At 38.9% G+C, this 26,947-nt stretch overlaps 1 protein-coding gene across 2 annotated transcripts in view; it reads right to left on the bottom strand.

The window, feature by feature from the left end:
• Window positions 1-26,947, bottom strand: part of LOC150078580 (voltage-dependent calcium channel subunit alpha-2/delta-3-like) — a 1,140,037-nt gene that overhangs the window by 544,374 nt on the left and 568,716 nt on the right. For both annotated transcript variants that reach the window (XM_090384275.1, XM_090384274.1), the window contains one exon: window positions 14,553-14,633. In XM_090384275.1, the coding sequence (XP_090240401.1) occupies window positions 14,553-14,633 (81 nt within the window). The remainder of the gene's footprint in view (window positions 1-14,552; window positions 14,634-26,947) is intronic.

A 26,947-nucleotide genomic window follows, 5' to 3' on the forward strand; every position in this document is an offset into this window, starting at 1 on the left:
TAAGCTTGCTTTCTTGCATCATATGCCTCTGCTAATGCTAAATGCTAATGCTAATGCTATAGGTTTCTCTCAGTGAATGGAGCATCAGGCATCTAGGTGTTGGTCCTGATATAACTGAAGTCCTGAATCTCTTTGCTGAAGTCGTGGTGTCTGCATCTGTAACATTAGCTTCTGGTAGTTGGGGTCTTAGAAGTAAAGTTAGGAGTATCAGGATTCATGAATTTTTTTAATTTTGGTTCAGTGCCTGGGTTTCCCACCCACACCATAGAGCCCAAATGGGGCACTACCTCCTGGTAAGCAATAAATGTGCTCCTGAGTGGGATGCCAGGCTTGCCCAGACTCAATATCCACTCTGCAGTCAGCCTGAATCCTGTTGTTTAGATCATGATGGTAGGAACATGGCATGACATGATTGCCCCTTGTAAGTGAACCCGGTAGAAGAATGATCCTGACTGAGCAATCTAGAACATCACAACTTGTTGAAGCAGGGGTTAAAGTGGTGTGTTGAGGATGGGTCTCCTCAAGCACCAGGACCCCCTCCCCTTTCTGAGTTTTCAGAGGTCACAGCCCATGGAAAACACACTGAATTCCTATAGTGTTAGCGTGGAATCTAGGCTGTGGGTGTAAGATCCCAGTGATGGTAATCGGGAGGATCAAAAGTGTCACTGGGAGGTACCCAGCGATGCTTTTGATCCTCACCACATACAGGTGCCTATATTGAGGGGTCCTATCATGCTTTCTAGGCATTTCTGCACAGCTAAGGCAAGAGTTTTCCAATCAGTTGTTCCTAAGTTGAATGGATAATGAACAATGTTGGAGTTCGCATTCTGTCCACCATCTACCTTTTGACATTTAGCTATGACAAAATCAGGATCCTCTTGTTATCGTCCTATGAGTGTTTTATCTATGTGCCCAGTGGATATCTGGACTTGAGGCTGTGCGCGCTCCACATTACCAGTCCCGCCATGTGGAGGCAGGAGCAGCTCCAATTTTGTATGGCACTGTTGCCTCTTAGGTTTTATTTTTTTCTTATCCACTACCACCAAGTGTTAGTGGGTTAATAAAAAAATAAACTAAGAGAAGAAAGAAAGAAAGTTACTTTTCCTCTTGATCTACTATAAGTGCTTTCTTTACTGAAGATTAATTTAGTTGTTGTTGATATTAAGTTTAATGACACACATACTATAGCCAAATTGTGTCAATTCATAGTTTATTTCTTATATCCATATCTCTTTTAATAATTGAATTATATACTTGCACATAGGCTGGTATGATTAAGTATGTTAACAGTTCATTGGATGACTGCATGATAAAATGTTTGCATGATTACAAGAAAATGGGATAAAATCTGGGATTCATTCAATTTGCTGAATGAATAATATGTACTAGAAAGGATGGATAAGTAAAGATGACAGTCTACAATTAAGTGGTGAACTGTAAGATGGATGTGACAGCATGTGATCTGCGAGTGGATCTTCTCCCAGTAACAAAAACAAGTGTGTAATATGAATATGCCCAATCCTCAGTCTTGCCAATACCACTTCTTCAATACCACATAACTCAGGATCTTGTTTTATCTATTTATCCGTGACCCTTTGCTCTCATGGCTACGCAGCTATATTACGCATTGTTCCTTGAGAGTTATCATTGATCAAGTGAACTCAGACTGTTTTATACCACTAAGCGGAGTACCACAAGGCTCTCCCTTAGGTCCTCTTCTCTTCATTGTTTTCGTAAATGATCTTCCTTCTTTCATCTACACCTCCAATGTTCAAGTTGCTCTCTATGTAGATGATCTTAAGATCTACTCAGCAGTGAAGGAGATTACCGATACTCAACAGCTTCAATGTGCTCTCAATAAATTCTCTCTGTGGCTATCTCTGAATGGCTTGTCTGCTAACCCCTCGAAGTGCAAAGTAATCTCTTTCTCATCTTGCAGATCTCCACAACTAATGAATACGGAGTACACTGTTAACTCTGTGATCATCGAAAGGTGTGACCAAGTTAACGACTTGGGGATTCTCTTTTCCAGCAGTGCTAAATTCGATGCCCATGTCCTTAAAATCACCAGCAAAGCATTCAAAACACTGGGATTCATCAAACGGAACACATACAAGTTCAAAAACTACAGATATGCGGTTATCCTTTATAAAACTATTGTTCTGCCAATCCTTGAATTCAGTTCACCCATCTGGAATCCTAACACAAAGACTTTAACTAACAAAATTGAAGCAGTCCAAAAATATTTTGTCTGTTACCTTACGTACCGCAATCCTCTATTCTATCACTCAGTGTATTATGAATCGTTGTGTGATTACTTTCATCTGAGGCCTCTGTGCACTAGAAGAGTTACTGCTGACATCGCCTCCTAGCCAAAGTAATCACTGGAATTTATGAAGCATCTGATATCCTGAGTAAAATAAACTTCAATGCTCCCTGTAGACAAGTCAGGAACCTTACACCGTTTCGCCTTGACTCTGCCAACACGGACTTTATGAAGTTCAGTCCACTGAACAGAATCAGCAAATCAGCAAATGACTCTCTCATTGACTTCTTTGACAACTCCCAATCACTGATGAACTCCATCCACAAGTTTGCCTCTTCTCTTAAACTGCAAAGTGACTAGCTCACATCTAATTATTGTAGCTTATTATTTGTTATATTATTTTTCTATTCTCTAACGGATTAATTATTACTTGTTTTACCGGTAACTTAACTTAATACAATCCTCTTTTGTACATATGCTTTTATTGTTTGAATCTATATCAATGTTTATCGTCCTGTTGGATTTCATATTATTGTTATTATGTTTATTGATCTGATCTCTGATACACTGTTAATGGTTACCTGTTGTGTATCTTGCTATTAATAAAATAAAAATAAAATAAAAATAAAAATAAAATCTGTTAAAGTTTGTTGTTAGTATTACTTTTCAAGATCTGTGACCAGTTTTTTATAAAAGGCCTTGCAAATTACATACTTGTAATCCATATAAGGGACTTGAAGGTGCTGTGATAAAGTGGCAAGAGGTTGTTTAGCAGCATGATCGGCAGTCTCATTTCCTGGAATTCCAGAATGACCCTGTATCCAACAAAATGTTACTGAATTCTCATCAAGTAGTAAATGATACTGAATAGTTTCCAGTGTAGGATGACATGAAGAAAACTTCTCCCTGATGGCAAAGACTGCACTGAGAGGGTCAGTATAGATTAAGGCAGGTGAAATGGTATGCTCAACAATCTGGTCAAGTGCTAACTTTATGGCATACAACTCAGCAGTGAAGATACTGCATGTGGCCTGGTAATGAGGCTGTAACTGTAAATGTAGGGAAAATGCAGCCGCACCTAGCGCATTGTCAGCTTTCGATTCGACAGTGTATATTGCACAGGCACTCTCGCTGAGATTAGAATGGGCTGCGTGAAATGGTCTGATATTGGAAGTAGCTAAAACATGGTTCCCCCATTGGACAAAGTGATCATCATTAGAAGCAAGAAAATGTAACCAAGGTGGTACAGGAAGAGTGGTATCTCGAAAAATGTCACGTAGATGAACATTCCAAGTATGAAGAAGTTCTTTAAGTCTTAGTGACACAGGTTGGCTTTCATATGGCTTCTGCTGATAAAAGAAATTCCACCAGGTACAAACACTTCGGATCTTAGTAGCATAATGAGACAGCAATTAGTAGCATAGTTGGCCTGCCTCCCTAAAATCCACTCATGCACACCTTCTCAATGGTAAGCCCTGTTACGTCACTTATGTGGCAACAAACGTGTAGAGTGGTTCTCTTCAAGACGCCTGGTCAGCGTGAAGAGAAAAAGACCAAATCCTCCAGCATATGACAGCACAACAAAACATATAGCCCTCAAGTCCCCAGCAGCTTTCACTCTCCCTCTTATGGTAGTGAGAGGATCAGAGTGGAAGCAGAGGGTGCTAAGAATCTCTGGGTACGACCAGGCTGCCATGCACGGAAACTGAACTTGGCCTGTTATAACGTAAGATCACTGATCGGTGAAGACAGGATATTAGAGCTGGAAAAGGAATTAGAAAATGTGAATTGGAATATCATCGGTTTGGCTGAAACAAGAAGAAGAAATGAATCACTTATAAGTTTATCAAGTGGAAATCTGCTGTACACCAATGGAGCAATATTCCAAGCTATCAAAAAACTGCCTGCACAATTACCCTCAGATCCATTTCACTATCTACTATTGTGAGTGTAGTACCACACAGTTGATATGTTACTCTGGGTTACTACTTCCCATATACACTATATGGGAAGTAGTAACCCAGAGCTGCTTTGCTACTTTACTTTTGTCAATGTTAAACTTCATTTGCCACCTGTCAGACCATCTGCTCAACTTTTCTAGATTCTGTTGCAGCAGTGTACTGTCATTAGTGTCATTAACAACCCTGCCGACCTTTGTATCATCTGCAAACTTGGACATTAAGCCTGATATACCATCATCAATATCATTGATGAATTCAGAGAACAACAATGGATCCAAAACTGAACCCTGGGGGACTCCACTAGTAACATTAGTCACGAAGAGCAGTGTCCATTGACTACCACTCTCTGTCTTCTCCCACTCAACCATCCCTTTATCCATAGCAGCAATTTGCCTATAATGCCACCCAGCTCCAATTTGGTCAACTGTTGATGATCCTGCTCAGGTAGCTAACAAACTAAATGAATATTTTGCATCGACATTCACACATGAGGAGGTATTCAGCAAGGGGAATGCCAGAGGTGTATTCAACTCTAGCAGTAAGCTACAGAATCTTGAAATAACTGGGAGTAAAGTGGAGGAGAAACTGTTGAAGATAAACACAAGAAAGGCACCCGGGGTGGATGGGATCTATCCAGTTATATTACAGGAGGCAGCAAAGGAAGTAAGCAAACCCTTAGCCATAATTATGAGAGCTTCCTTGGACTCAGGGGAGGTACCCATAGACTGGAAATGTGCAAATGTGACCCCAATATACAAAGGAGGATCAAAGGCTGACACAAGTAATTATAGACTTATGAGCTTAACTTCTGTTCCAGGAAAATTAATGGAGGCACTGGTTAAAGAAGCACTGCAGGATCATTTAGACAAGACTTCAGTTATAGCTCAGACACAGCATGGTTTTGTTAAGGGGAAGTCTTGCCTGACCAACTTGATTGGATATTATGATGCAGTCACAAAAGAACTGGATGCAGGGAATAACTTTGATATTATATACTTGGATCTTAGAAAGGCTTTTGATACTGTTGCACATGGAAGACTGCTACACAAATTGGAGCAGTATGACATTGGAGGCAAATTGCTGCTATGGATAAAGGGGTGGTTGAGGGTGAGAAGACAGAGAGTGGTAATCAAGGGACACTGCTCATCGTGGACTACTGTTATTAGTGGAGTCCCTCAGGGCTCAGTGTTGGGTCCATTATTGTTTTCTGTATTTATAAATGATATTGATGATGGTATATCAAGCGTAATGTCCAAGTTTGCAGATGATACAAAGGTTGGCAGGGTTGTCAAGGACACTACTGACACTATGCTGCTGCAACAGGATCTGGAAAGGTTGAGCAGATGGGCTGAGAGGTGGCAAATGAAGTTTAACATTGACAAATGTAAAGTACTACATATGGGAAACAGCAACCCCAGAGCAACGTATCAACTCTGTGGTACTACACTGACAAGGTATAAGGTATGTTCGTGTCAGACGGCACCTGGGATTTCTCCCATCTCCGCATGTGTTTCGCTGTATCGAGGACAGTACACTGTCAAGCCAGAGACTTGAAAATGTGTGGGTCGTGTCTGTGCAGTGTGATATGTTGTGCCCGTTGTTTATCCGGCTTATTGGCCGCCAGGCCCCTAGTGGGGCCCGACGTTGCCCATACCCTGCCACGTGGAGGCTAGCCGGGTGTATCCAGTATCACAACAATATGCTCTGGCAGGTCCTGCCACCTAGTTTCCTGGGATTTCAGTGGCTAGGGCCTATTTAAAAAAAGAAATAAATAAAAAAAAAATAAAATAAAATAAAAAGTTTATGCATTTGCCATTAATGCTTAATGGGATTGCTGTTAGGAAATCGCTGGTTAGGGTTGAACACTAAAGAGATGTGTTAAAGGCCAAATAGGTCGGGCAAAATTTTGATGTTATTAAATTTAGACATGTAACGCTAGATAAAAGCTGATAGTGTTAGATATCTTAGAGATTTGCACAAAACCGGTAGAATTTAGACGTTGGTTATAATTTGGCGGCATTGTTAAGGGGTGTACTTGGTCGATTTAGTGAGAGAGAGGGGGAGGGAGATTGAAGACTGGGGAGGAAACAGATAGAAGAATAGGGACGGATAGAGTAGGCATCCCAAAGAGGTCAGTGGAGACGAGCCCCACCAGGCGAAATATGGGGGGGTAGGCAGGAAGGAGAGGAGACAGAGATCCGTCTCCTCCATTCCCTGCCTGGGGATGGGGTTTTAAAGGGAACCAGGTTAGAGTACCCAGTTCGGATCGCCAATGGCGTGTTGGCAGCAAAGCCGCAGAATGTCTTCGTCGGTGTCTTGTCCAAGGAGTGTCGAATCCGGTATGAAGGTCCAGCTGCCCATCCCGCTCTGGGGGTGAGATATGTTAGCTGGCAGTGGGGAACCTACCAGGTGAAGGTACTACACTGACAGTGGTAGAGAATGAAAGGGACTTGGGGGTGGTTGTGCAGGCAGATATGAAGTTCTCTGAGCAGTGCAGATGGGCTGCAAGAGTAGCTCATAGAGTATTGTCAATGATATACAGGAATTTTTCCAGCAGGGATAAGGAGGTGATTATTCCATTGTATAAGGCAATGGTCAGGCCACACCTACAGTACTGTATACAGGTCTGGAGGCCTCATTTCAAGAAGGATGTAGAGCTGCTGGAACGAGTACAGAGAAGGGCAACAAGATTAGTGAATGGAACAAAGGGGTGCTCTTACGAAGAAAGGCTTTCAAATTACAGTGTCTGGAGACTAGGCACCAGCGAGGTGATCTGATAGAGGTGTATAAAGCCTTGAATGGTTTAAGCATGCTCAATGCTGATGGGATTCTTCCTCTAGCTCAGAAAAATCACCTGAGAGGGCATAAATTCAAATTGAGGAAAGACAGATGTAGGATAGACGTGCGGAAATTTGCCTTTAGCCAGCGGGTGGTTGGTTGGTGGAACAGACTTCCATCCCTTGTGGTGGAGGTTGATAGCCTAAATAAGTTTAAGGCTCAGCTGGACAGGTATTTGGAACGAACAGAGGGGTGAAGTGGAAGTGGGTTTTTTTTTTTTTTGGCTGATGCTGCATAAGCTTGCTTTCTTGCATCAAATGCCTCTACTAATGCTAATGCTAATGCACACCAATGGAGCAATATTCCAAGCTATCAAAAAACTGCCTGCACAATTACCCTCAGATCCATTTCACTATCTACTATTGTGAGTGTAGTACCACACAGTTGATACGTTACTCTGGGTTACTACTTCCCATATACACTATATGGGAAGTAGTAACCCAGAGCTGCTTTGCTACTTTACTTTTGTCAATGTTAAACTTCATTTGCCACCAGTCAGACCATCTGCTCAACTTTTCTAGATTCTGTTGCAGCAGTGTACTGTCATTAGTGTCATTAACAACCCTGCCGACCTTTGTATCATCTGCAAACTTGGACATTAAGCCTGATATACCATCATCAATATCATTGATGAATTCAGAGAACAACAATGGATCCAAAACTGAACCCTGGGGGACTCCACTAGTAACATTAGTCACGAAGAGCAGTGTCCATTGACTACCACTCTCTGTCTTCTCCCACTCAACCATCCCTTTATCCATAGCAGCAATTTGCCTACAATGCCACCCTGCTCCAATTTGTGCAGCTGTCTTCCATGTGCAACAGTATCAAAAGCCTTTCTAAGATCCAAATATATGATAGCAAAATTATTCTTTGCATCCAGTTCCCTTGTGACTACATCATAGTATCCAATCAAATTGGTCAGATAAGACTTCCCCCTAACAAAACCATGCTCAGTTCGAGCTCTAACTGAAGTCTTGTCTAGATGATCCTGCAATGCTTCTTTAACCAGTGCCTCCATTAATTTCCCTGGAACAGAAGTTAAACTAACGGGTCTGTAATTACCTGTGTCTCCCCTTGATCCTCCTTCATGGATTGGGGTCACATTTGGACATCTCCAGTCCATGGGTACCTTCCCCTGAGTCCAAGGAAGCTCCCATAATTATGGCTAAGGGTTTGCTTATTTCCTCTGCTGCCTCCTTTAATATAACTGGATAGATTCCATTCACCCCAGGTGCCTTTCATATGTTTATCTTCAATAAGATTACAAGATTACAAGTTATTACAAGATTATCTAGCTTACTGCTGGATAAACTGCAAAAAATAATTTTGATATACTTGGATTTCAGGAAAGCTTTTGATACTGTTGCACATGGAAGACTACTGTACAAATTGGAGCAGTGTGGCCATAAGGTGCAACTTGCTACAAAAAATAAAAAGAATGGTTGAGTGGTAATCAATGGGTACTGCTCTACATGAACTAATGTTATTATTGGTGTCGCTCAGGGTTCAGTTGTTGTTGTTGTTGTTATTTGGGTTTTTAGGAGCATTAGCAACTAAGGCCATATTGCTCCGGGGATATGCGGTGGTCATTCCCTGACCTTTCCACATCCTCCGTATTTGGTGGTGACGGGCTCGAACCCCGGTCTAATCAAGAAGCGCGTGCTACGCACTGCTGCTCCTTCCCACCTGGCTACGGAGGCGCCTCAGGGTTCAGTGTGGGACCGACTGTTGTTTTGTACATTTATCAACGATATTGATAAAGGTATATCAAGCTTAATATCAAAGTTTGAAGATGATACAAAGGTTGGCAGGGTGTTAATAACAGTAATGACAGTATGCTGCTGCAACAAGAACTGGCAAAGTTGGATAGATGGGTTGAGAAGTGGCAACTGAAGTTTAACATTGACAAATGCAAACGACTTCATTTGGGTAGCAGTAACCCTAGAGAAATGTACCAACTGGGTGGTATTACACTTGGGGTAGTGCAAAATGAAAGAGACTTCGGGTTAATTATTCAGTCAGATATGAGGTTTTCTGAACAGTGCAAAAAGACTGGCAGAGTAGGTCATGGAATCATGTCTTTGATACACAGGAATTTTGCTAGCAGGGATAAGGCGGTGATATCCCTTAGTATAAGACAATGGTCAGGCCACACCTTGAGTACTACATACAGATCTGGAAGCTTCATTTTAGGAAGGATGTAGAGTTGCTAGAATGATACAGAGAAGGGCAACAAGACTGGTGAGGCGAACAAGGGTGCTCTTACAAAGAAAGGCTCAAATACTGCAAATTGCAAGGTCTAGAGACTAGGCACCTGTGAGGTGATCTGATTGAGGTCTATAAGGCCTTGACCGAGCAGGCTCAATGCTGATGGGATTCTTCCTCTTTCTCAGATTAAGAACCTGAGAGGGCATAGATTCAAATTGAGGAAAGACAGTTGTAGAATAGATGTACAGAAGTTTGCCTTTAGCCAGCAGGTAGTTGATTGCTGGAACAAACTTCCATCTGTTGTTGATGAAGGCGATAGCTTAAATAAATTCAAGGCAGAACTAGACAAACATTTGGAATGAATGGATCAGTTAAATGAGTAGGGGTTTTTTTTTTTTTTTTGGTTGATGTTGTATAAGCTTGCTTTCTTGCATCATGTGCCTCTAGTAATGCTAATGCTAATAGATTTTCCTTGGCATGAAATCATGTGGTCATCTGCATAGAGATATAATTCTACTGAGCTTGGAATATCATGGATGATACTGTTTATTCTTATGAAAAATAAGTGTAGGACTCAAAACAGATCCCTGAGGGACCCCCTCCTCCTCCTGTATATGAATTCTAGCAATAGCATTTAGATGACTAACATGAAAGGTTCTGCCCTGGAGAAAGTTCTGAATAAACAAGGGAAGCCTGCCTCATATTCCAAAGGCGTGAAGGTCCCAATGAATACCAAAATGACATGTTGTATCAAAGGCCTTTTCTAAATCCAAACTTACCATAACTATGTGGTCATTTCTGACAACAGCATGTCTGATGTTTGATTCTGCTTTGGTCATCATATCTAATGCAGATCTATTTTGCCAAAAACCGTACTGATTTTTATGTTAGATGTTATGTGACTCGAGAAACCAGGTGAGACACTTGAGAACCATTTTCTCCAGTTTTTTTCCCCTAGTTAACCTAGTTAACACCTAGTTAAGGAAATTAGACAATTTTCTGGGTTAGAAATGTCTTTTCCTGATTTATGGATGGCTAATATAAGTGAATGTTTCCAAGAGAGAGGATAAACATGTGCCTGAAAAATTCTGTTAAAAAATATTAAAAGAGTTTTTAAAGCAGTATCATTCAAGTGTTTTAAGCATAATATAAAATATATCATCAGGGCCAGCTGCACTATTGTGTGCTCCGTTAAGAGATTCCGTTAACTCAGATATTGAAAATGCTGATTATATGGAAGAGACAGACCAGTGTTGAAATTTAACTTATGCCTTTCTACTACCTCTTTAATTTTGGAATGGAGTATTATATGAATTTGCTGCTGAAATTTTTGCAAAATCTTCAGCAAAAGCGTTTGCTCAATAAAGAAATATAAAAAGTATATTTCTTTATTGATTTTGTGGAGTTTCTTTATTTATTTCATTTGTGGAGTTAAAAATGTTTCCTATAAACAAATGCCTGCTGGAAATGAAATCTCAGATTAGGTCGTAAAGTTCATCTGTTTAAATTCATCAATTGTAAAATGCACTGCATTATTTAGTTTAGTGGTAGGATGAACCAGTTGCTTTTTAGAGGCAGTAGGCTTATAGTGATCTATTTTAATTTTATCTTTTTTAGGAAAGGTAGGCAGTCCAGTGTCCGCATCGTCTTCAGCATAAATTTCTAATAAAGGTTCTTCTTGAGTTTTGTCATCTATATCCCTTTCTGCAGCATTAATTTGGCCCTTAGTAGAAGATTCAGCTTTTGCAATCCTAGTCTGACTTCAGGACTTTATGCCACTAGTAGAGGAGATGGAAATTGGGGTATTACAAGTCTTGTCTCTGTTGCTTTGCTTCAAAGATGGCTGAGGAACTGAAAGCTGAGCCCTAGCCCTTTCAGCAAACAATATGTTAGGTGGAACTGAGTCATTGGTTTGTCTAGCAACAGAACATTATTTCTTTGTAACATTTGCATATGTGCATACAGAAGTATCTTTTAGTAATTGTTGTCTCACTTCCTGATAGGTCACTTTGTGTTCAACTTTAAATTTCTGTATTTTCTTTCCAAGTTTCCATAATTCGCAATTTTTAGAATATGCAGGATGATCTTCCTTACGATTAGTGCAAACTGGAGATGTTGCAGTACAATCTGAGTGTGATCCTGGGATCAACATTTTGGGCATATTGTGTTTCCTAGACATGTTGTTTGAGAGTGTCCGAACTTCAGACACTTATAACATTATATTGGATTTGGTATATAGGGGCGGATATGGCTATTTAGATAACCCGCTTTAACAGTATTTGAGTTTGGAGTATTAAACGTGTGTATTATACTATAGATTGAAATGAGATTGTCATCCCTATGAGTCAAAGTTCTCTTAGCTTGTATGACCTTTTGACCTTTCAGTTCTTACACAAGCTCCTCTTCTGTTACATTCGACAGATCCCACTCAGAGATAACACCTTTGGAACTATTTAGGATGGTGTGGGGAGAGATTTTAACAGGAATTTTCCCAAATGTTGTAAGCTTTAACAACAACTTGTCTCAATGAGTATATCTCCTGATTGTAATCTTTTGAACATTTTAGGTGATCCAGCAGCATTTTCTAGAAATCTCTGTATGATAAATGGAGAGAGTTTGCTCACTGGTTGACTATTTAAAGAATGGATAATGTAAAAAGTTGGACACTCTTGTGGTGATTATCTTTTTTAAGCGCTTATTTTGCACATTTCCCTGGTCTGAGTATACCAATCTGTGGTGTTTGAGTTGGGAGGCTCAAATGCTGGATAATTTTCTTTATATGTGTCAGCTCCTTTTCGCCCTGGGGGATTCGCTTTTCCACCCAGGTTACCAGCCCAGCCACGAGGATGCCTTTAGATGAATTTAAAGTATTGTGGGAAGTAACAGATACTTGTTACAGCTCACCAAATGTCATTGTCTTTAATAGAAACTCAGAATGTTTGGAGGTGGCTGTTTTAATTAGATCTCCAGAATGGTGTAGTCACTTCACCATTTTTGGTGATTCTGCAATAGATTCTAAATATTTTTGGATCATCAATGGTGATAACTTGTCCACAGACTGAGTATACAGAAAGAGGAAAGTTAGGGCACTGTGCTTCTATTTGAAAATGATTTGTGTCATTTTCATTGGATATCTCTATCCTTGAGCTTGATTGCTCTAAAGGAAGAAAATTATTTAAGTCATTTGTTGCTCCTTTTAGCCCTGGAAGAGTGAGTTTCTTCTCCCAGGTTACTGGCCCTACCACATGGAGGCAGGAGCAGCACCACCAGTGACCAAGCAGTTGTAAAAGTTAGAGTTTGTTAGTAATTAATATATATAAAATATACACTAAATAAAGAAAGGTAGCTTTCCTTTATGAGTTCTTACTTTAAGTGAAGAACCATTTGAAGTAAACAAAACAGAAAAAAGCACTAGAAAAGAATGGAAACTTTATCATTTGAAAAGAGCACTCTGTATGTCACAGAGAAAATTGCTTGTTACTATCATTCGGCACTTGGGTTGATTATTTTAGTATTAGCATAATGCTGTAAACAAGGAAACAATTTTATTTCTTCAAAAGAGAGAGAGAAAGCAAGTGCGAATTCACTATCAAAGGCACTTGATCACAAAATTTCCTGACACACAGGCCATCAAATTTTATAGTGCTGTAATTATTCTCATCTCCTTTATGAACTGGAGAGACATTTGCACACCTTCAATCCATAGATCCTCCCCTGAATCCAAGGATGCTCTCATAATTATGGTTAATGTTTACTTACCTCTTTTTCTGCTTCCTTTCAAACAGCTGGATTGATGCCACTGCCCCAGTTGCCTTAACAGGTTTTCTGCTACTTTCCACTCAGTTATTCACCTTCGAGTTATGTTGGTATAGTCTGGTTGTCCATCTAAAAACACTTCTTAATGAGAAATACAAAATATTTATTCAGTGTTTCAGGGACCAAAAGAGTTATGAAATTCATATCTAGTGGATCAATGTTCTTCCACCTGTCCTTTTTGCACAATATATTTCCAGTCTCCCTGACGATAGAGTCACCAACAATAACTATCTCCTGTGGGACCAGCACATTCTGCTTAAAGGTCGCTGCTGTGTTGCCTGATGCACAAGAGTGAGCTCTGGCATTGAGTTGGGCAACAGAGAGTTTGATGAGCCCCCATTTCAATTCCTTCGAGGGTATCTACCCTGCTCTTCAAACTCTCATAGACATCCATCAGAACTTAGAGTTGGCACCTAATTTCTTGACACTGTGCACCTAGCACACACAAAAAGACATCCTCCTTGGCTAGATCATGTCCAGTTCCAGAAAGATCCGCAAACTTTTCACAAGTCGCACATTTTGTTAGACTGTGATGCATTGGAGAATTGCTACAGCACTAACCCAACTTTGTGCACATAGTCTTGCTGCTCTAGTCTGGAGCACGATTCCCATTTAAAGACAATGTAATTAATTAACAAGGTTAATAAATTTAATTGATTAATTTACTATACTAAGCTAATGCAGTAGTATGTATTCCGCTATATAATTTTATGTTTTACCTTAGCTATCAAGTTATGCAATACTGTAACAATCACAATACAAAAGATATATGCCTAAATAATGTTTAAAACCTTCAAAATACTTATTTATTAAAATTAAAACTCTTCTATGACATTCCTGCTAATATATTGATACAATGGCGGTACGAGTAGCGAGTTGTAACTTACAAAATTGCTAGCTAAATTTAAAAAATAAGCTAGCAAACGCTACTAAGCCTATTTAATCTATTTGTAAAACACAAATTAATACATTAACTAATCAAAAATATGATAAAATTTCTTTAAAATTTTATTGTATTTTTCCAGAAGCTCCAGAAGTCCACATCTTCATATCAGATATATATGTTTACTTTTGGAAGTTTTGTGCATGAAATTACCTGATCACTTGTAAGTGTTTATATTGCCTCTCCATGTGAACTCCAATCTCAGCTTACTGCCACTTGCTGAAATCTGCATATTTCTGCTTTAGAAAAAAATATTGTGCCTGTATATCACTCAACTTGCGATTATTCTTATATGAAAATCTGATAACACAAGCAAAGAAATATCGGGTATTTTGATGATAAAATCTGTTCTGGAAATTTGAAATTTTTGCAGTAACCAATGATCAAGTTAAGCAAGTACTTAACTTTTTTAATTCGTTTTAAATTACCTTATAAGCCCACTGTCTTATTACAAAAACAATGGGCTTAAGACACCAGAAAAGAATAAAATATGCATGTGCATTTTAAAGTCACTTACCCATAATGGGAGATCAGTATCCACAAGCTCTACTTCAGTAATATCTACACTACTGTACCCAGGCTTCAAGAAATCTTGAAACTGGAAAACATGTCACGATAATGATTACAAATTATTAGTTACTATAGCCAACAATAGTTTAAATACCTAAAAATAGACTAAAATATTAAATGAAACAGTTACAATTATTACTAAATATTAAGATTATTACAAAATACCACTTCTCAGCCCATCTGCCCAACTTTTCCAGATCCTGCTGCAGCAGCATACTGTCATTACTGTTATTGACAACCCTGCCAACCTTTGTATCGTCTGCAAACTTTGACATTAAGCTTGATATACCTTCTATATTGATGAAGGGAGATGTCAGTCCCATGTGGCAATAGAACAGACGGTTAATAAAAATCTCACTGTAAGGTGAATTGCAACAGCCTGTATGCTGGTTGCAAGTAGCAAGGGCTGAACTGGGGGCTGGTTGCCCACAAGGATGCCATTGCCTCCATGAACAGGATCATCTGCAGTTCTATCCTTATGAAAAATTGTGATGTTATGCATGGTGTGGCCATCATTTGCTTTTAGGTAAGTCTCCTACATGCAAAAGCAAACTGCCTTGTGCTTTTGCGGGAGGGCCTTGATATCATCAGTATTTTGCCAGAATTCACGACAATTCCATTGTATACATTTAACTGTAATTTTGGCTTGGTGGGTCATCCATCAGGCAGCTTCCGAGGTGCTGAGGGATTACTTTCGGCATCTCAGATTTATCTTTTTTGGGGAAGTATGGATGCTGTCCCATGTCCATTTCTACCTCTGCAATCAGTTTCAGACTGATTCATCCTGTACCTCCTTATCATCTACATCCATTGTTTCTAGTATTACGGGTGGCTCTTCCAATCATTTTGGCTTTTTCTTTACCACCTATTTTTGGTAGTGAATAGGAGGTACGGATATAGGAATGGCAGCTGACTATATTTTTTTGGTGGGCTTTTTGTGAACTCAATAAATAGCGTGCAATTGAAGTGAATGACTCTCTTGGTGGTATAGTCATCTCAGTTTGTGTGCTGATAGTGCACTTTGCAGAATCCTTCTGATCATATGAAGGCATCCTGCTATTTATTGGTTGGATGCGTTTTCTAGCCTTTGGGTAGGAGATATTCAGCTTTGTTTTTAGTTTTTGGATTTCTTTTTAATCCTTCCACCACTGGCATGCTCTGGAGTAGGCAGGGTGCTCTGCTTGGCAATTTACACAAATTGGTTTGAAAGCTGAACATTCCTTGTCATGGTCTTTTGCACCACATCGAGCACAGGCAGGGTTACCACAACAAGCTGTTTGTGAGTGGCTGCATTTTTGACATTCAAAACACTTCAGTGGGTTTGGAATGTAAATACTCACTGGGCAGTTTAAGTAGCCTGTCTTAATGGAACTTGAAGGCTGTGGGGTGTTGAATGTTAGGAAGGATGTGAACTCGGGTAGGGATGAGATTCCCGTCCTTCCATATTGATGTTCTCTTGACAGCTGTCACTCCTTGTTCTTTCAATTCAGAGCACATCTCTTCTTCGGAGATATGATTTTATTGACACCTCGCGAAGGGTTCAGAGTTTTGTGGTGGTCTGTTTCACATTTGAAGTTTGACCAAAAGGTCGCCAGAATGCAGTCGTTTTACAGATTTAGGTGATCCTGCCAATCCTTCAAATTCTTTCTGCATAAAGAAGGGTGTCACTGATGGTGGTAAATCCTCAGGTCTGGCTCTTTTTACAGAGGTGTTTCCTGTGCTATCATCTTGATTAAGTAGTGGCCTTGTTGGGGTCCCCAGAAGAAATAGGATTTAAATTACAGGTGACCCCCGCTTATCGCTGACAATGCGTTCCAGAAAAACAGAGCACTAAGTGAATCCGCGCTAAGGCGAGCGCAGCATTCCCATAAAGTAACATATGTATTTGTGAGTTGCAGTCGGTGTCATAGGATATTTCCTAATCAATAATAAATGGTAGTGAAAAGATACACAAATGTCGGTCAAACCTTTTAATATTCAAATATTTGTACACATAAAATATTCTGCATTACATACTTATATAATTATATGGTAACTACTTATGTATCAAAATTAAACTTAAAATTCCAAATAAAATCATGAATTTAATTGATCTAAATTGATTTAATTTAATTGATGAATTTAATCATGAAAAATGTGTGGATTTGGGGTTGAACTTTGGCCCTCTTCCAAATAAACTAAAAGGAGTATTAATTTTAAATCCTCTGCAGCGTTACCACCCAACAATAAAGTCAACCGATCCTTCGCCGCTTTGAAACCTGGCATGTTTTTTCTTCTTTCAATATGAAACTTCTTTTAGGCATTCGTTTCCACAAAAGTCCTGCTTCATCTCTGTTAAAAACTTGTTGAGAAGTATAACATATAACACCCCCTTCAATAATTTTAACAAGTTCTTTTTTGAAACTTTCGGCTCCTTGATCTGCACTTGCGGCTTCTCCCTGGATTTTAAATCTATTAAACCAGCCCTTACTAGTTTTAAATGGTTCCAATTTTTTTTTTTTTTAGGTGAGTTTTCTTCAGATCATCATATAGGCTAATCTCTCTTTCTCTCTCTCTCTTTCTTATTATTTATAATATTTAACTTAACTGAATTCTGCATTGGATATTATCTTCAATAAAATTAGTTAGTCTTTCCATTTTAATCCTAATAGCCGGCCTAGCCCTTGTTGCTTGCAGTGGAACAGCTATCTTTCCCACTGCTAAAATTAATTCTTTCTTTTTTTTTATAATTGTTCTTACAGTTAAACTTGCAAGTCCTAAATTATGGCACACATCCGCTTGTCTTTGACCGGAATCGATTCGCTTCAAAACGTCTAATTTAATTTTCAAATCCGCAATATTTTTCTTAAATTTATAGTCTTCATACTGCGCCCAGGCGTTGTTGCTTTTTCATTCTTATCGGCCATTATTAACTCTTCAAAAATGTAACTGCGTTGGTTGCATTAATTACGATACAATGTTCAAGTAAACTGTCCATTTACGCACAATGTCTAATACTGTACTGAGTGATGACTAACTAGACTTCGGATAAATGCATATAATGCGAATATTACAAGCAATACACTTGATCAATTTTTAAAATGTTGATCTTGGAACTACATAACAAGTCACTGTACTGCAATTAAATTAGCGCGAGAGAATTTCACTGAGTGTGGGAAACGTTTTAACCGTATTTTTTATATTCATTTTCAAGCTATCAACTCCATCAAATGAAGCGATTTCGTTAAATATGCAAAAATGCAATCTGTAAAAGAGCGTTATAGTGATCTGTGACAGCGTTATAGTCAGATAGTGGTTATAATATAAGAACAGCATTATAGCGAATCAGCGTAAAGCAAACCGCGTTATAACGGGGGCCTGCTGTACTCATATGAGTAAGATAAAAATTTCCGATGCCCTAAGTACCTCACCCACTACAGAGCCCTACGGGGGGGGTGCCCATTTGGGAACTATTAGGTACTGTGTAAGTTTGGTGTACTAAAGGTAAGAACAATATGTCTGACAGGTGTAAGTTGATGATCTTTTTTGATCATTATTCTTTTTGTTTCAATTAAATTCTGTCCCTGCAGATCTTGGGTTATTTCTTCCTTGGTGACATTTAATGAATCCCAACTAGTTATAACACCCTTAGAGGTATTCAGGGTTGCATGAGGAGATCTTTTTACTGGAATGCCAGCAAAGCTTGTTAGTTGTAAAAGCTTTTCAGAATGTGTTTGATTCATGGTTTCTATAAGTAAATCTTCTGATTACAGTCTCTTCACCATCATGGGAGATCCTGCAATACCCTCTAGATGTTTCTGAATAACAAAGGGAGACAATTTACTCATAGGCTGACTACTTAAAGAGTGGAAAATTAAGAAAGATGGGCAGTCTTCTGTCTCCTTGGGTTGTCATTTTTTAGCATTAGCATTAGTAGAGGCATATGATGCAAGAAAGCAAGCTTATACAGCATCAGCCAAAAAAAAACCAAAAAAAAAAAACAAAACACTCCCATTTCACCCCTCCATTCATTCCAAATACCTGTCCAGCTCAGCCTTAAATTTATTTAGGCTATCAACTTCCACAACAAAGGATGGAAGTCTGTTCCACCAACCAACTACCCGCTGGCTAAAGGCAAACTTCTGCACATCTATCTGTAAAAGATCCTACGTCTGTCTTTCCTCAATTTGAATTTATGCCCTCTCAGGTGATTATTCTGAGAAAGAGGAAAAATCCCATTAGCATTCAGCATGTTCAAACCATATACACCTCAATCAGATCACCTCGCAGGTGCCTAGTCTCCAGACACTGTAATTTGCAAAACTTAAGCCTTTCTTCGTAAAAGCAATTCCTTTGTTCCATTCACTAATCTTGTTGCCCTTCTCTGTACTCGTTCCAACAGCTCTACATCCTTCTTAAAATGAGGCCTCCAGGCCTGTATACAGTACTCAATACATTTTCCATGTCTGCATGGTCTGTATTTTCCGTGTTGCATGGGCTGTATTTTCTGTGTTGCATTGTCTGTATTTGCCGTGTTGCATGGGCTGTATTTGCTGTGTCGCATTGTCTGTATTTGCCGTATTGCATGGTCTGTATTTGCCATATTGCATGGTCTGTATTTGCCATGTTTGCTCCTTTTAGCCTTTGGCAAGAGGACTTATCTGCCAAGGTTTCCAGCCCCACCATGGGGTGGCAGGAGTAGTGCCACTAGGAGGCCAAGTGGTTAAAGTGCCAGTTGGTTAGTGAACTAGAAATATATGGAATAAATAAAGAAAGGTGAGTTTCATTTCTGTGTTCTAACTTGTGGCTTTTCAAGTATAGAATGAATTGAAAAATAAGATTGCTAAGAGAAAAGAACTTAGAAATAACTGTAAGCTTTTGAATAGCACTCAATAGATCACTGAGTTAGTTATTTAGTTAGTTATTTGGTTTTTAGGAGCATTAGCAACTAAGGCCATATTGCTCCGGGATATGCGGTGGTCATTCCCTGACCTTTCCACATCCTCCGTATTTGGTGGTGACGGGCTCGAACCCCGGTCTAATCAAGAAGCATGTGCTATGCACTGCTGCTCCTTCCCACCTGGCTACGGAGGCGCCTTATAGATAGATCACTGAAATATCACTTCATTGTGAAATACGTTTGGCACCCAGGGCCTGAAAGCCTTGTGGAATAACTCAAGTCTTGAAGGACTCTGCAAGGCTTTTTAGGGGGAAATTTCTATCACCATGGCCTGCACTTGTAGGTAGAAGGCACCTGTTTTGTAGAGACGGGATATATTTAAACAAAGATGGTGCAAAGGTTTTTGCTAGTATTATTGAGCATATCTTAAAGGTTAAGGGAAACTGCTAGTTTCGGAGGAAAAGGGTAATATAGATACGCATTTATCTGACAGTATTGGTCAAATTAACTCTTGCACATACCTCAAGAGTATTTTTTTGTTACCACAACAGAACATAATAGCTAGATGTTCTCAGGGCAAAAACGTTTCAGATGAGGGGGTAGCAAATGCCAGGGAAGCGAGCTTAAATAACTTTAAGGGGTGTGTCAGGTTAGTTAACTATACAAGAATACTAAGTCTTAATTGTTTATACAGTAAGGTCAGAAGTGTCATCAATAAAATGAGTGAATTCAAACTCTGGTTAGGACAAGTAATTACAGAAACGTGGTGCCATCCGGAGATGAGGGATGATGAGTTTCAGTACGGTATGTATAATGTATTTAGGAAGGACAGGGAAGATAGAAAGGGGTGGTGGAATCATGCTTCTTATCAAAAATAGACTGAGCACAACGAAAGCTTTCCCAGATTCAGACGATCTGCATGCTAGTATAGAATCTATATTGCATGAAATAGTTGGAAGCCACGGTATAATGAGAGTGGGAGTAATCTACAGGCCAGATGATTGTGAAGATTATGGAGAGAGCCTCTAAATGCAAATGGGATGGGAAAGTAAGCATCAATATCTTATTATGAGTGATTTCAATTTGCTTCTAATCGATTGGAGCAAATGGGAAGTAAACTCCACATGGGTGATAAAATTTTTAAATCAACTGGATGATTGCTATTTGTATCAACATGTCAGGAAAAAGAATACTCTAGACCTCATCATCACCCATGAACCAGATGACATAATAGGGCCGACAGTACAGGAACCAGTAGCAGGAAATGATCACAGAGTTCTATGGTGGACAATGAAGAAAGAGGTAGCAGTAGTTAAAGGCAAATGAATGGGTTATAATTTCAAGAGAGGAAATTACGATGCCTTAAGGTGCTACATGGCCTCTATTAACTGGGTAGATATCTCACAGAGAGCTAATACAATTGAATTATGGTATACCTTTAAAACATTAATCACAGAAGCCTTGAATGCTTATATACCATTAAAAAATACTCCATGAGGAATATTCGAAGTTGGATTAAATATGAAGTTGCCAAATTATTTCAGTAAAAAAATACAGCATGGAAAAATTACACAGTAATAAAAAGTACTCAAGCCTATAACAGCTACAAATTGATCTGTAACAGTGCCACAGAAAAGGTTAGGTTGACAAAGGCAGATGAGAAATCGCTGTCAAAGAGAGAAAAGGAGGGGCATAAGGAATTCTTCACATATATAAATGCAAAGAAGAGAAAGCCAAACCAGATCGGACCCTTCTGTAATGGACGTCGGATAGTATTAGATACCCCAGCTGAGGTTGCAGATGAACTCAACAGTTACTTTGCATCGATATTTACAGAAGAAAAACCCTTCATTTCAATGAGAAATTCTGGGAGTGAAGTTGAAAAAAATGTAATTAACGATGTTGAAATTTCACATGTTTATTTAATGAAAAAAACTTTCGAGCTTGCAGGCCAGTAAGGCTCCTGAGGTTGATAGCACTTACCCTATAATCTTAAGGGAGGTGGCAAGCGAGTTGAACTAAAGTTGGTAGTGGAGGAAAGGGACTTAGGTATTACGATACGATCAGATATGAATTCTCTGAGCATTGTAGACTCGTTTGCAAGGAGAGCCCATGGAGTCCTATCCATGATTTATCGAACAATCACTAGTAGAGATAAAGACGTCAGAATCCATCTCATTATATAAGGCTATTGTTAGACCACACTTGAAATACTGTGTTCAAGTATGTCGACCACACCTAAAGAAAGATATTGTTCTTGAAAGGGTCCAAAGATGGGTAACTCACCTGGTGAGATCGGCAGGCGTCCATATGAGGAAAGACTTTGAATATGTGGGCTGCAGAGCTCGGAAACTAGGCACCTTAGAGGAGACTTGATTGAGGTGTTTAAGGCTCTAAGTGGCATAAGCGAAATGAATAAGGACGAAATTTTCACGGTTATAAATGATTCTAAAACTAGGGGCCATAATTTTGAGTTACGGGCGAGTTGTTTAGACTGGATTGCAGGAAGTTTTATTTTAGCCAGCAAGTTATAAATTACTGGAATAAGTTACCTACATGGGTGGTAGAGGCTAACAGTCTGGGGAAATTCTAAGGTCAACTGGATAAATACCTAATTGAGGAGAGAAACTTATAGGTTGTGGTTCTCCATTTCCTTTTCTCTTATTAATTATTATTTTTTTTCCCTTCTGATTATTATTAATTTGTTTTTATTCTTATTATTTTATTTTATCTACTTTTTGTTGTTTTATTTTATTATTATTTTTTTATTTATTATTTTATTTTTTATTATTTATTTATTTTTTTGGCTGTTGCAGCATAAGCCATAGGTTTACTTGCACCATGTGGTCATTACTAATACTAATACATATAAGTGTTAACGGTTTTAGGGATATCCCGTGTCATATTGCTACTTCAAATTGCGATTAGTGTTGGACTAAGTATCAAACTCTGTGGTAAGCCTTCCTCCTGAATGTGAGATGGAAAGAGTATGTTTTTATATTGGACCTGAAAAGAACACTACCCCAAAAAATTTTTAATTATTTCAGGCAACTGTCACCTTAGTCCTAGATGGTAGGACACTTGCAGAAATTATTCCACAACTGTTTTTCCTCTTGCTTGGTATTAAAGCACTCTGCATTCTACCATTGATTTTGGTGGGTGCGATATGTCTTGGATTTTGGAATGAAAGCATTAGCCGCAGTCAGAATCTAATTGGTGATGTAAGTAGCTACATCATCAATAGGTTTCATATGAACATAAATTTTATCTAAAAGCATTTGGGAAGAATAACCACCCCATTCAACCTTATTAAATTACTAATTTAATTAGTAAGGGCTGGTAGAATATATTTAAAATCCAGGGAGAAGCCACGTGCAGACCAAGGAGCCGAAACTTTCAAAAAAGAACTTGTTAAAATTACTGAAGAGGGGTATTATGTGTTATACTTCTCAACAAGTTTTTAACATAGATGAAGCAGGACTTTTGAGGAAATGAATGCCTAAAAGAAGTTTCATATTGAAAGAAGAAAAAACATGCCAGGTTTCAAAGTGGTGAAGGATTGGTTGACTTTATTGTTGAGTGGTAACACTGTGGGGGATTTAAAATTAATACCCCTTTTAGTTTATTTGGAAGAGGGCCAAAGTTCAGCCCAAAATCGACACATTTTTCATGATTAAATTCATCAATTAAATTAAATCAATTAAAATCAATTAAATTCATTATTTTAATTGGAATTTTAAGTTTACTTTTGATACGTAAGTAGTTACCATATAATTATATAAGTATGTAATGCACAATATTTTATATGTAAAAATATTTGAATATTAAATATTTTGACCGAAATTTGTGCATCTTTTCACTACCGTTTATTATTGATTAGGAAATATCCTATGGGACCGACTGCAACTCACTAACCCAATACATATGTTACCTTATGGGAATGCGGTGCTCGTTTAGCGCGGATTCACTTAGCGCTCTGTTTTTCCAGAACGAATTATCAGCGTTAAGCGGGAGTCACCTGTATATGATATCAAAGTTATTCTTTGCATCCAGTTCCTTTGTAACCACATCATAGTATCCAATCAAACTGGTCAGACAAGACTTCCCCTTAACAAAACCATGCTGGGTCCAAACAACAACTGAAGTCTTGTCTAGATGATTCTGCTGTGCTTCTTTAACCAATGCCTCCTTTAATTTCCCTGGAAGAGAAGTTAAACTAACAGGTCTATAATTACTTGTGTCACCCTTTGATCCTCCTTTGTGAATTGGGGTCACATTTGCACTTCTCCAGTCCATGGGTACCTCCCATGAGTCCAAGGAAGATCTCATAATTATGACTAAGGGTGTGCTTACTTCCTTTGCTGCCTCCATTAATATAACTGGATAGATCCCATCCACCCCAGGTGCCTTTTTTATGTTTATCTTCAACAATTTCTCTTCCACTTTCCTCTCAGTTATTACAAAATTGTCTAGCTCACTGCCAGAGTTTAATCCACCTCTGGCATTCCTCTCCCTGAATAACTCCTCATGTGTGAATGCAGATGGAAAATACTCATTTAGTTTGTTAGCCACCTGAGCAGGATCATCAATAGTTGAACCATCAATATCCAGTGCACCAATCTGATTCATCCATTTCCTTCTTGAGTTTAAATAGATAAAGAACTTTTTGCTGTGTTTCTTTGAATCATTTGCCAAAGATTTCTCATAATCTACCTTTGCCTGCCAAATCTCCTTTGTGACTTGGTTACAGAGCAGCTTATAACTATCATAGGCTTCCATGCGCTGAATGGGCGGAATGTGCTGGTCCCACAGGAAGTAGTAGTTGTTGGTGACTTTATTGTCAGGGAAATGGGGAACTTGGTATGTAAAAAGGATGGGTGGAACAGGACCAGGGTATGTCTGCCATGGTCAAAGGTTGATGATGTTGTAGAGCTGATATCATCTTTTAAGGGCACAAAAGGTGATATTGTTGTACACATTGGCACTAATTATATTAAAAGTAGGAGCCTGGCGGAATTACTTAACAAGTACAGTTCACTGATGAAAAAAAAAGCCAAATTAGGATTGAATTTGAACGTGTCTGCAATTCTGCCAAGACATGATAGGAGGGAGTATATGATGAGAGGCTTGTCGATAATTTCGGCCCTTGAAGGATTGTGCAAAGCTCAATGGGTATTTTTTTTTCAGTATGGTCTGTACTGGTTAACAGGAGAGACTGCTTACAGGGATGGGATACCCTTAAATACAAAGGGTGCAAGAATATTTGCTGATGCTATCGAGGCAGTTTTAGGTGGGTTGGAAAAACTGCTAGCTTGGGGGGATACAAGGACTAATAGATTAACAGTAGCCACTGGCAAAGGTGAAAGTGATCCTTGCACTTCTATTGGAATAAGCAGCAGCCTGGAAAACAAGATGCATGGTATTTCAGAGACTGCTGGGAGTCACTGCGGTACAAGTAAACACATCAGTTGTGTTAGGGTAGCTAAGAATAGGAAGATGTGCATGATTATTCGCATATACACCAAAGCTAGGAGTTTGGTAAATAGATTTGATGAATTTGAGGTATTGCTCAAAACATCAAAGGCAGACATTGTTGGGGTATCACAGATTTGGTTCACACAGATATAAGGAATGCAGAACTGGAATTGGGGAGTACAATGTGTACAGGAAGGATACACAGGACAGGAAGGGAGGAGGGGGTTATGCTATTAGTTAAGAAACACAAAAAAATCCAAGGAAGTGAAGCCAGTTTCCATCGCTGGACAATGCAGTGTCGAGTCAGTTTGGTGTGACATAAGCTTTGGGAGATCAAAATTGAGAGTAGGAGTGTGTTATAAGCCTTATGACTCTGATTAGTATAATAAGAAACTGTACAGGGAAATAGAGTGGGCCAGTAAATCAGATTCTTATAATGGGGGATTTTAATTTCATTTCCCAGATATTGATGGAATTTGTGGGTTTGTTGCTCAGACACTAGCAAGGCTTTTGTGGATTTATTGGATACTTGTTTTCTACATCAGCATTTTCAGGAGGCAACTAGAAAGAGTAATACTCTTGATCTGATTATCAGTAGTGATTCTTCATGCATTAAGAATCTGCAGATAAAGGAACAACTAGGTGGCAGTGATCACAGTGTGCTGAAGTGGGATTTACTCAAAGAGGTAACTACCATCACAGGTAAAGAGAAGGGTTTTTGCTTTCATAAAGGCGACTACAGTGGTCTGAGACAGAATTTAAATTCTATACGGTGGGACCAATTGATGATGTTACCAAAAGAAAATTCAAAATGGGAAGCATTCAAAGAATTCATCTTGGAAGCTATTACGCTTTACATACCAACTAAGAAATATGGGTCAAGGTTTAGGCTTAAAAGGATTTCAGATGAACTAATGAGACATGTGGCAGAGAAGAAAAATGCATGGGATACATATAAATTAACATGTGACAGAGAAGAAAAATGCATGGGATGCATATAAATTAACATGTGAGAGAGATGCCTATGATAGATATAAGCTGGTCTGTAAAAAAATTACAAAGGAGGTTAGGCAGGGGAAGGCAGATTACGAAAAATCTTTGGCAAAGGATGCAAAGAAAAACAGCAAAGAGTTCTTTACCTATGTAAACTCTAGAAGGGAAGGGATGACTCAGATTGGTCAACTGAATATTGATGGTTCAACTATTGATGATCCTGCTCAGGTGGCTAACAAACTAAATGAGTATTTTGCATCCACATTCACAGATCAGGAGTTATTCAAGGAGGGTAATGCCAGAGGTGAATTAAACTCTGGCAGTGAGCTAGATGATTTTGTAATAACAGAGAGGAAAGTAGAAGAGAAATTGTTGAAGATAAACATAAAAAGGGAACACGGGTGGATGGGATCTATCCAATAATAATGAAGGAGGCAGCAAAGGAAGTAAGCAAACCCTTATAATTATGAGGGCTTCCTTGGACTCAAGGGAGGTACCCATGGACTGGAGATGTGAAAATGTGATCAGAATTCACAAAGGAGGATCAAAGGGTGACACAAGTATCTATAGACCTTTTAGTTTAACTTCTGTTCCAGGAAAATTAATGGAGGCACTGGTTAAAGAAGCATTGCAGGATCACGAAGACAAGACTTCAGTTACAGCTTGGACACAACATGGTTTTGTTAAGGGAAAGTCGTGTCTGACCAATTTGATTGGATACTATGATGTGGTCACAAAGGAACTGGATGTAGGAAATAACGTTGATATCATATATTTTGATCTTATAAAGGCTTCTGATACTGTTGCACAGGGAATTCTGCTGCACAAATTGGAGCATTGTGGCATTGGAGGCAAATTGCTGCTATGGATAAAGGGATGGTTGAGTGGGAGAAGACAGAGAGTGGTAATCAATGGAGACTGCTCTTCATGGACTAATGTTATTAGTGGAGTCCCTCAGGGTTCAGTGTTGGGTCCATTGCTGTTTTCTGTATTTA

This window comes from Mastigoproctus giganteus, chromosome 11 (assembly GCF_048544385.1).
Source record: "Mastigoproctus giganteus isolate SK-2022 chromosome 11, ASM4854438v1, whole genome shotgun sequence".
Lineage (NCBI taxonomy): Eukaryota > Metazoa > Arthropoda > Arachnida > Uropygi > Thelyphonidae > Mastigoproctus > Mastigoproctus giganteus.